Source organism: Miscanthus floridulus, chromosome 2, assembly GCF_019320115.1.
Source record: "Miscanthus floridulus cultivar M001 chromosome 2, ASM1932011v1, whole genome shotgun sequence".
Lineage (NCBI taxonomy): Eukaryota > Viridiplantae > Streptophyta > Magnoliopsida > Poales > Poaceae > Miscanthus > Miscanthus floridulus.
Genome location: NC_089581.1, coordinates 68,577,660 through 68,589,686, shown reverse-complemented (window position 1 = coordinate 68,589,686; position 12,027 = coordinate 68,577,660). Strand labels below are relative to the sequence as shown.

Below are 12,027 nucleotides of genomic sequence, written 5' to 3'. Positions count from 1 at the left end.
CTGATGATCATCATGGGATGAAAGAACTAGACTTAGGTTGGGAGACCTGTGAGTATAAAAATAATTATGAGTAAATGGTTATACGCGAGAAGCCAATAATTGATAATGATTATTCAAAAACTGTTTCACTCACTTTCATCCGCACCTATCATGAGGTAGTTGAGGACGAGGCGATGGTACCCTAGCCACCGCACTAAGAATAATGATGTAGCGCTTGCACCATATAACGAATAAATGCTCTGCTTGTCCTAGGGTCTTCTCCCGATCACCTCCAGGAAAGTCAAGAGCCACTTTCCTACATTCTTTGATAACTCTATCCACCGAGATGCTATAATATCCAGGTGGAATTGAATTCCCATGGCTTCTTGGTGTCTTGTTAGGGATCACAGGAGAAACAATACCGTATGCCACCATGAATGTGCTATTCCCCATGGGAATGTGCAGCTCACATGGCGTCAAAGGCACAGTGATGTCATCCACGGGGAAGTGCTGCAATGCATCATCTTGATTTGGGAGTTCAGTGGAAGCGCAACTGCTTCTTAGCTGAGGGGGGCTAATGTTGACTCCATGCTCTGATGTTGACTGCCTTTGGCTACTCAACTATTGTGCCACTTGCCGTATGATTTCCTCTTGCATTCTCACCTCCATGTTTAGTTCTTGCTCCTACGATCGAAGCACCACCTCCTCTAACCTGCGGATCCGCTCTGCCTGCTCGTCCTTCCTTTGATGGCGGCTTCTGTAGGTAGCATCGTCCTCAGGAAAGCCATGCCGCCACGAAATCAACCCTTTGCCTCATAGTCGCCCAGGGTGTTCAGGAATCTAGAGGGCGTACATCAGCTCATCCTTCTCTTAGTTGGGCACAAAGACACCACTGGCAGAAGCATCTACAATATCAAAAAGTCTTTGTGCTGCTATTTTGATTTGCCCACCGACAACCGACTCCCTGGTCTCTAGGTCTAGTGATCCCCCATGAGCGAAAACCAATTCTTAGTACGTTCGGGCCAATCGATTGAAAATGGATGGATCCCTTTGGAAAGCATGTCTGCTTCCATTCTTTGTCACCTAGGAATGCCACTCTTGTAGCCACCTGATCCCGTTTTATGATGGTATACCTTTTGTCACGCATTCTATTAGTTCCTTCTCGCCCGTGCCTCACCCTCTTCTAAGGTCTTGTACCTCACAAATTTAGGCTAGTCATCCCTCAACTTTTTGTATGAGCTATTACCACTGAAATCTGGAGTCAGATTCTTCTTCACAAATTCATTGTATAGCTTCTTATTCCCGGTCTGGAATTGTGTGGCCATCTTCTTGAGAGCCCAACTTTTAACTAGTTTTTTTATATCTTCACCTCCTGGTAGATGGAAATGTGCAGTGATTGAATCCCAAAGAACGTCCTTGTCTCGCTCAAAGACAAAACTGATCTGAGGAGATTCCTTCTTCATTTTCCATTCACGGGCGCTGATCGGGAGCCTGTCCCTAACAAGAACCCCACACATGGTTTACAAATTTCTTTGCATTCTTTGTTGGCAGGAGCGGTTCGCCGGTATTAGGATCGACTTATGTGATTATGTGGTGGCCCTCTAACGGTTTTGTCGGGCCTGGTGCACTTTTACTTTTCATCGACGTCGTCAATCCAGAGGGCTACATACGTAAAAACACAAAGATTCAGTGATGCATATATATATATACGAATTAATGGAATTATGTTTAATTTCATATATATATATGAGATGCAAGATTATTAACAAATATACCTCGTCAGGATTTTCTTGCACAAGAAGTTCTTGCTCATCTCCAAAATTCAGTAAGTATTGAGAGCTATCATAGAACTTCGGGTCAGCCTCATTCTAGTTGGGGCCATATTGAGTGCCAGCATTGATAATGTTCATCATGACCTCGTTCTATTTGTAGTCGTCTTGCGGCTCGGCCATCTTAATTACCACAACTATATATAAATGAAAACCATACACTAGTCATGCATATGCAAATGGAGCGAGTCAGTGGCTTAAACTTAAATAACTATATATAGCAAGACTTTAGGGGTTATTATTTATGCCAAGCTCGATCTGGTTAGGGTTTGGAGCCTTGATTAGGGTTTGGAGCGGATTCATGTAACACTAATTATGAATATTCAAATTCAAATATATATAACTATAGAATTTAGGGTTATTATTTACGCCTTGGTTAGGGTTTGGAGCGCTGAGCTTAGGATATTAGGATATATATCAACATTGGTGTATATAAATATATGAAAATTCATGTCACACGAATGTCAATATATCAAAATTCAGATATGTATATATATACAAAAAAATTCATAGCACTAATAAAATCAATCCTTTTATCTATGAAGATTTAAATAAGGTCCTTCTTTGGCTCCATTAGAGCTATTTGATATCCCAATGTCTCTGTTCCATTAGCCATCACAATAAATGAGCATCAACACATTTATTTGTGAAAAATTGATTTGTGTGGGAAAAAAAAAAGAAAATTGACACCTTGTGGAGGACATTGAATTCTCTGATACTGGTGATTGCTGTATCAAACTGAGGCAGCTTGTGGATGAAGTGCAAACCTGACCAGTTGAGCCAATCTTGTCATGAAGCACAGCATGCACATCAAAAGCTGGATTGGTCTTTGTAACAACAGACAGATTTGCCAAACTAAATTTCCTGCTCAATAAGAAAGGTTAGGCATGTGAAACTGCAGGGAAGAAAATGCATTTAATAAGCATACACTTCGTACTGAGAACAAATGACTAGACATGCTCACCTCAAAGACTTGATATGCTCATTTAAACTGACCTTCATAATAACTTCTTTATGCTCACTATGCGATATTCTAAGGCCCCGTTTAGTTTCATCCAAAAACCAAAATTTTTTGCGCAGTATCCATCACATCGAATTTTGCGACACATGCATGGAGTACTAAATGTAGACGAAAAAAAAACTAATTACATAGTTAGCCGAGAAATCGTGAGACGAATCTTTTAAACCTAAATAGTCCATAATTGGATAATTTTTACCAAATAAAAACGAAAGTGCTACAGTAGCCAAAAGCCAAAAATTTTCGGAACTAAACGGGGCCTAAGTTCATTTTTTAGTTGAGATAGAAGCTTGACCTGTAACTGTAAAAATGTATAGGTAAAGAGTACTGAATAAAGCAAACGGGTAAAAAGGCGTGGCCTGGATACAATGTCAAAATCCCTCCGTTCCAAATTATAGTTAAGTTTGGCTTTGCCTAAGTCAAACCTTTCTCTAACTTTGACCTTATTTTTAGAAAAATATGTTGACATCTCAAGTTCAAATAAATGTAATTTCAAAATATGTTTTATGGAGAATTTAATGAAAGAAATTTGATGTTGTACATGTTGGTGCGGTTTTCTATAAACTTGCTCAAAGTTAAAGAAGTTTTGACTTGGAGCAAAGCCCAAGTGAACTATAATTTGGAACCGAGGGAGTATAATAAAACAATATACAATTGATCCAATGATTATATCATCTATGATTCGATTACTTGTATTTGGAGCTTATAGGAAAAGGAGGTATAGCTAACAGATGTACCAATGAGATGTGGTTTGTCACAGCACAGAAAGCTTTTAACACTGATGCATATGCTGATCGCTCCAAGCAGTGAATCTGAAACACAGTATCTCCAGCATCTGGTAGGACGCATGCAAGATCTAGATAATCCTTTATAACTTCAGTGCAGTTTCCTTTGGAGTGCAAGCCGGCACTGTGACAAGAAATGCAGCAGTCCACATAAATTGTTTTGTAATATATCTAATACGAAGGTGATCAGTATTGGGGAGAATTTGCTTAGGTAAGACAAGGAAACAGGAACAAGAAAATATTTATCTAGGCCACACAGAAACATGAAACAGTACTAGATGCCAACATATAGCATCGAAAATTTCAAAAAGTTAGAAATTTGGAGCTGTGGAACAGATAAGTCTTTCAATCAGCATATATGTTTTACTATGAGAAGCAATATTGATTACTAACTATTTCACCTAAAAGACTTGATTTGCTTATTTGATCTGGCTTTCACAAGACATTCTGCATGTTCAGTCTGCAATATTTTAAGCTCATTTCTCAGTTCAGTGAGACATCTTACTTTGTCCTGTAAGAAAGCAAAGGTAAGTAGCATGCAACACACATATATGTAGCTGAAAAAGATACTGAACATGCTATCGTGCATATTCTAGAAAAAAATGCTATCATTGAAATTCACCCGAACTGTGTAATAGCTAAACATACTCATAAAAAAGGAGGATTAAAGTAAGGAAACTAATAAGGGCATGAAGAGTAAGGTTTCAACAAGATATCCTCAGAAGTGACATAAGAAACAAAAGTATCTATCATATTACCATGTCATGGTATAGAGTAACAGATCACCATATTTCCTACTGTATATAATTTGCTTAGTACTAATACTTCACAGCTGAACTTATAGGAGTGAGGAAGTACCCTTGAGAGAATGTCTGAGTGAGCACAGAATGCTCTCAGCACAGCAGCATATGCCGATCGCTTCAAGGAGTAAATCTGAAATGCAGTATCTGCAGCATTTGGTATTACACATGCAACTTGTACAGAATCCTCCATAGCTTCAGTATTATGAACGACGCCTCTTCAAACCAACACTGCAACATGCACGTTAGATAATCTACTGCTACCTTGTGTGAACACAGCAAGGGAAGGCGGCGCCGAAAGGCCCCCTGCTGTGATATTGTAGCGCTGCAGGTGCAGGCACCGCACGGCTCACCTGCAGCACTGGGCAACTGTACTGAGACTAGATGGATAGAGTTGTATAAATAGACTACCACGGTAACTCAATAAAAAGAGTTCAGATTTGGCATCTCCCATATAAGGCGTCGACCAACACTGGTGTCTTGTACTGTGTGTGCATGCTCTGTTCTCTCTTCTTCAAACTCTAGCCATAGTGTGTGGGGACGGACAACGCTTGTTCGTGGTCGGCATGGCTAGTGGGTGCTCGGCAACACTAGCGGGTATTCGGCAAGACTGGTGAGTGGTTCACTCACCTGAGCCGGTGATCCTGTGGGTCAACAAGTGGTATCAGAGCCGTACAAGCGCCGTCGTCAGACTAACCGTTGGTGATGACGGGCGGTTCGGAGATGGGCGACAGCAGTGGGACTGCTGTGGCTGTCCAGCCACGACCGGAGGTCGTTGTTCGCACGGTGCGGGAGGTCATCGACACCAGTTGGCCGACGCTGACTCGCACCAACTATGGTGAGTAGTAAGTGACCATGAAGGTCAAGCTCAGAGTCCGACGGCTCTAGAATGCTATTGACAAGAGCACCGACAATGAGGAAGATGACATTTCAGCGTTGGAGACTATCCTCACTGCTGTACCGACGGAGTACAGGGAGCCGTTGGGGGCGAAGAGCTCGGCTAAGGAGGCGTGAGAGGCTATTGCGGCGATGCGCGACGGTTCCAATCGCGCAAAGAAGGCGACGGCCCAGCTTCTGAAGCGGGAGTACGCCAACCTCAAGTTCAAAGATGGTGAAACGGTGGAGGACTTCTCCCTCCGCTTGCAGACGCTCATCAGCAAGCTGAAGAGCCACATCGTCACCATCGACGAAGAAGAGGCAGTCTTTAAGTACCTCCACTTTGTGCCGGCAAAGTACATCCAGAGCATCATGAATGGCACTATGAGCAATGTCATTATTTTGGAGTAGCATTTCTTCGACGACGGTGGGAGTCTCTTCATCTTCAATCTCAATCTTTGTCCCTACCACCTTTTAAACTTTCCTATTGATTGACTTGATATAAGTTGTCATCTTAGCTTTCCAATAAGGATAATTTGAGCCATCAAATTAGGGTGGCTTCTTGGTGTTGTTGATTTGAGCCATTTTTACACCGAAGGTTGTTAAGCCTCAAATCACGGTGACCTCGGCTCTGATACCACTTGAAAGGTCCTAATGGCTAAAGAGGGGTGAATGGCCTATTAAAAATTTCTACAACAATATTTAGCAAACCGGTTAGACAATTATGAGGCGAAGTAAGCGTTGCGCTAGCCTACTAAAAATGCAAGCCACCTACCACAACTTTAGTTTCTATAGATTCTAATCACACAATGACTATGGTACTACACTAAGTTAGTGTGCTCTCAAAGGCTAACTAAAGAGCCACACTAACCAAACTAACAAGCTCTCACAACTAGCTACACTAAAGAGCTTGATAACTAGTTTACGGTAATGTAAAGAGAGAGAACAAGATAGTTATACCGTCGTGTCGAGGAATGAACCAATCAATCACAAGAATAAAAATCAATGAAGACCAATCACCTCGGAATCAAATGGTGACACAATGATTTTTTATCGAGGTTCACTTGCTTGCCGGCAAGCTAGTCCTCGTTGTGGCGATTCACTCACTTTGAGGTTCACGCGCTAATTGGCATCACATGCCAAACCCACAATAGGGTGCCACACAACCAACACAAGATGAGGATCACACAAGCCACGAGCAATTCACTAGAGTACATTTTAGCTCTCCACCGGGAAAAGGTCAAGAACCCCTCACAATCACCACAATTGGAGCCGGAGACAATCACAAACCTCTGCTCAATGATCCTCGCTGCTCCAAGCCATCTAGGTGGCGACAACCACCAAGAGTAACAAGCGAATCTCACAGCGAAACACAAACATCAAGTGCCTCTAGATGCAAACACTTAAGCGATGCACTTGGATTCACTCCTAATCTCACAAAGATGATGAATCAATGATGGAGATGAGTGGGAAGGCTTTGACTAAGCTCACAAGGTTGCTATGTCAATGCAAATGACCAAGAGACTAAGCTTGAGCCGGCCATAGGACTTAAATAGAAGCCCCCACGAAATAGAGCCGTGGTACCCCTTCACTGGGCACAACACGGGGTGATCGGACGCTCCGTTCATATCGATCGGACGTAGGACCCCAGCGTCTGGTCATGCAATGCACGCCACGTGGCCCCTTGAAAGGTTGAGATGGCGGACTAGAGGGGGTGAATAGTCTTTTCTAAAATTAATCGCGTCGGCAAACCGAAACAAGTGCGGAATTAAGACGATCGGTCTAGCCAAGACTACACCCCTCTATCTATGTTCTCTAGCACCTTCTAAAGATACTAATCAAGCAACAAAGGTGCCGGGCTAGCTAGAGCTCACCTAACCAATTCTAGGAGCAAGGTCACACAAACCTATGCCATTAGTAATTTAAGCAACAAGGGAGCTCCTACACATGCTAGTAAGCAAAAGCACAAAGCCAACTAAGCTCACTAGCAATGCTCAATAACAAAGCAACCAATGCCAAATTAGAGAGTGCAAATACTTAGCTACACAAACTAAGCAATGTGACTAACAAGGTTACACAAACCAAATTAGCCATGCAAGGGAGCTACTTCTATGCTACACAAGCTAGAAGGTAACTAGAAAGCTACATAAGCTAACTAATTACAAAAGCAACAACACAAGCTCAATGTATATGAAAGTAATCGCAAGCTTGTGTAATGGGGATGCAAACCAACAGGAAGAACAAGGATGACACAATGATTTTTCTCCCGAGGTTCACGTGTTTGCCAACACGCTAGTCTCGTTGTGTCGACCGCTCACTTGGTGGTTCAGCGGCTAATTGGCATCACCCGCCAAGCCCGCACGTCGGGCGCCGTAAGAACCTACCCCGAAGGTGAGGGTAGCGCAATGACACGCTTTACTAAAGTTGCTCTTTGTGACTCCCACGGGGCGAGCATAATGCCCCTCACAAGCTCTTCTCCAGAGCGCCGCACAAACTTCTTGCGGGCTTCGATGGAGACCACCACCAAGCCATCTAGGAGGTGGCAACCTCCAAGAGTAACAAGCACCACCGGCTTGCAACTCGATCACCTAGTGCCACTCGATGCAACCTCATGATGCAATCGCACTAGAATCGCTCACTCACACAATCGGATGATCACTATCAAGTATGTGTGAGATGGAGGGCTCCTAAGCACTCTCAAGCATGGACACAAAGTCCCCCAAGGTGCTCAGCACCAGCCATGGCCGAGGGCCGCTTCTATTTATAGCCCCAAGGGCAAAACTAGCCGTTACCCCTTCACTGGGTGTTTTTCGGGTCGATCGGACGTAGCACCGGACGCTGCACCAGACGCACCGATCGTGAATACCGGACGCGTCCGGTCGCTATACCGGACATGTCCGGTAGCTATCTGACCGCCACATGTCCAACCGTTGCCTCCAATGGCTCTCTAACAAGACGACCGGACACTCAGCATGAAACGACCGGACACTCAACCGCTGCGTCCGATTGAGTCCAGTAAGCCTCCAGGGCCGACCGGACGCAACAGTTAGAAACTGATTGGACGCTGAGCCTCAGCGTCTGGTCGAGTACTGTAAGCACCCACCGACGACCGGACGTGTCTGGTCACACCAGACCAGACGCTGCTAGCGTCCGATCGATTGCTCTACCGAACACTGCTCTTTCTGATTCACACCGAACGCGTCCGGTGTGGCGACCAGACACGTCCGATCGCTGAGTACGCCGCCAAATACTAGACGTGTCCGGTCACCATACCGGACGTGTCCGGTCACTCTATAACCAGCGTGACTCACTCGTTTTCATCACCAACTTCTCCTTTGCAAATGTGCCAACACCAGTAAGTGTACACCATCATGTGATTGTGTGTTAGCATTTTCACAATCATTTTTCAAAGGATTAGCCACTCAACTTGCCACGCCACTCGATCCTAGCGACGATGCAAAGTTAGATCACTAGAGTGGCACTAGATGACCGATATGCAAACAAGTTAGGCCCTCTTGATAGTATGGCCATCTATCCTAAACCTAGTCATAAACTTCTCTACACACCTATGACCGGTGAAATAAAATGCCCTAGGTTATACCTTTGCCTTGCGCATTCCATTCCATCTCCTCCAATATTGATGCAACACATGCACCAACATGATCAATAATGATATGATCCACTTCATATCATCACATGATCATATTGGTTCATTGATCTTGACTTCACTTGCCCTTCACCATTGCCATCGTCCATCGGCGCCAAGTCTTGCTCAAGCTTCACCGCCACGCGGTCCATCACTCTAAAGCCTTCGACTTGCCCTTCACGCTTGCAACCGGTCCATCAAGCCAAGTCTTGTCTTGATCTTCTCCACCTTGATCACATGACTCAATGTCATGTCTCATGTGTATTTAAGCTCCTTCATCATCACATGTGTGAGCTTTGCAACATCTCCAAGCCATTTTCACCTTCATGGCATATGTTGCTCACATACATGTACCTGTGGACTAATCACCTGTGTATCTCACATAAACACAATTAGTCCACCTAGGTTGTCACTCAATTACCAAAATCACACAAGGACCTTTCAATCTTCCCCTTTTTGGTAATTGATGATAACTCTACAAAGATATGGAAATTAAGCTCTTTTGGATTCATGTTGCTTGCCCAAGCAATTTTACCATGTGAAAATGATTTTGGACAAGTACCACAAACCCGAAATGGTAGTATTAGCTCCCCCTACATATGTGCTAGAGTGTTTGATTTGAAGGTCGCACATATGCATAGATTAAAATTGTGGGAGAGTAATTACTACAAAATGATGCTAAGGTGTATAGAATAAACCTTTGAAGCGTGTACCAATCGGAGTTGCACCTTTAAGTTCATCCTTGGCACCATAGTTAGCTAGATATCACTTGAACATAAAAGCACTAGATACCTCATGAGATCAACATTAAAAGCAAGGTACTAGCATTACTTTGAAAAGCATACCAAGTGTCTAGCTATCATCCTATGCATGCTAGTTATCAAATCATCATTCAAGTTCTACAACTAGCATACACCACACAAGCATGCATATTGAATTTTAAAGCTTATGCAATGCAAACAAGCACATGAATATGCACATATCAAATGCAATCAATCAAAGTTCATGAGCTTGCTCCCCCTACTTGTGTGCTTTCTTGTCCAAGAATTTTGATCCATCTTTTCTTCAATGTTGCTCCCTCTTTGTCCATATCCATGTCCAACCTCTACTTCTTTGATCTTTTATATCTTATCTTTCCCCCTTGTACAATCTTAATCTCAAAGCTTTCATATCTTTGTACAATCTCTCCCCCTTTGTCATCAATTTCCATAAAAGGTGAGCTTCTCATTGATGCAAAGGTATACGTTTGGGGTAGATGGTTGAGGCTTGAATCTTCCATTTTTTATGGACATCACTTGATTGTTGGAATGACACCATTTGTAAATACCACTTGTAGCTTGTACCACTTGTATCTTGTGTAGGGCTTCTTGAGATACCACACATAAGATTTTTGATCTTGTGATCAATTTGTGGGACACCTCCCCCTATGTGATAGCATGGGTCATCCATTTGGTACACTTGAGCTCTTGTAGTTGAGGATCACTTGTGGAACCATCGTCTTGCATGATTAATACTATGTATAGATACGATACCACTTGTCTGAAGTGAATATCATTTGAAAGAATCTTCTAGTATGGAACCACTTGTTTGATTTATCAATAAAAACCATTTCTTGAACATTTGCTATCTTCATGAGTACCACTTATAGGATATCACTTGTGAGTTGATCTAGACATCATTTGTAGATTCTTGATGAAATACTTGAGTCTAGATATCACTTGAAACAAACAAACTAGATATCCATTTGCATTGTTGTCTTGTCCTTATACTCTTATCACTATCATGAGTTTCTATGATTAACTTGAACTAAAATGATTTGCCTAAGCTTCCAAGTTCGGGTTGAACCAATGACAAGCTTCTTCACACCTCTTGCAAGGGTTATCTTGCCAATGTTGTACTTATCACTTGTTAGCAATCCAAATTGAGTCAAGTACTTGGGTTCACTAGCTCATGAACAAATTCATGTACTAACCACTAGATCAAGTAATCATTCAAACAATAGTGGTAGGCTATGAATTTAAGCATTTCATTTGTTATGCATGATCCTATGAAGTATGTACTATATGCACTAACCGCATACTAGTAAGGGATGAAATGATCATGCACATTACAATGATACCTTTGCTATGTTGGAGTAGAGGATAGTCACATAGATTCCAATTCATTACTCCAATAGCAATGTGAAGTCCAATTATAAGCTTGGTGAAGACCAATAAATACCATGTTGAATTTCATTCTTCACCCATATGAAATGAATACCACTTATAATCAAGTGCACTTTCTTGTTGTGGTTGACTTGCTTTATCTTTTGATCTTTGCTTGCATGAGAGTATCAATTTGAGAATACCACTTGAAATATCATGATTAGCTCTCTTTTGGGTGTTGCTTGCTTTTCTTGATCAACCCTTTTGACTACTTCAACTAAGCATCTCAAATGTTTCTCGGATCACCACTTCCATGTTAGCCTTCCAAGTACCACACTTGGTTTACCTACATATAGGCGGCAAGCCCCTACACTAGGGAGAAGTGACCTCTCTCCAAGAACCATTGTTGACACTCACTTGAAATAACTTGATTGATTGATCCAAGTGATGGACTTAACTTAATGAGTAACCTTGATTCCTTCTTTAAGTCCTTTTCTTTCTTCTTGTTTAAGTTCTTTTCTTTCTACCAAATGATTTCCAATAGTCACTAGAACTTAAATTTTAACTTCATCTTTGAGTTTGATCTTGATCTTTTAATTTGAGTACCGAATGTGTGCAAAGTACACTCCACAATCAAATAGCCTTGTACTCTTTGCTTGTCATGCTTTTAGATCATCTCAAAACCAAACTTAGGTACCTCAAACACTTGTAAACATGTTTCCAACTTGAGGACCTTTCACTCAAAGTGACTCTAGATCAATCCAACATTTGTCACTTTTCTAACAGATTTTGTACCCTATAAAGAAATAAGGATATCTCCCAAAGTACAAATCCAAATACCATGAAATTTGGTGGAGGTGTGCAATACTAAGTTACTTAGCAGCTGTAAAAATTTTAGCTTCATTGGACTTCTAGATTGCTGCCATATTTCAATTCTTCCACCACTGCTA

General features: G+C 42.2%; 1 protein-coding gene across 1 annotated transcript in view; it reads right to left on the bottom strand.

Annotated features, from left to right (window-relative positions):
- Positions 1 to 2,341: 2,341 nt before the first annotated feature.
- The window catches only part of LOC136536671 (uncharacterized), a 40,440-nt gene continuing 30,754 nt past the window's right edge, over positions 2,342 to 12,027 (bottom strand). Inside the window, exons 2-8 of the mRNA XM_066528883.1 lie at positions 4,470 to 4,642; positions 4,013 to 4,122; positions 3,564 to 3,735; positions 3,087 to 3,127; positions 2,773 to 2,841; positions 2,499 to 2,672; positions 2,342 to 2,408 (exon numbers count right to left, since the gene is read on the bottom strand). Coding sequence (XP_066384980.1) covers positions 2,342 to 2,408; positions 2,499 to 2,672; positions 2,773 to 2,841; positions 3,087 to 3,127; positions 3,564 to 3,735; positions 4,013 to 4,122; positions 4,470 to 4,604 — 768 coding nt within the window. The 5' untranslated portion in view covers positions 4,605 to 4,642. The remainder of the gene's footprint in view (positions 2,409 to 2,498; positions 2,673 to 2,772; positions 2,842 to 3,086; positions 3,128 to 3,563; positions 3,736 to 4,012; positions 4,123 to 4,469; positions 4,643 to 12,027) is intronic.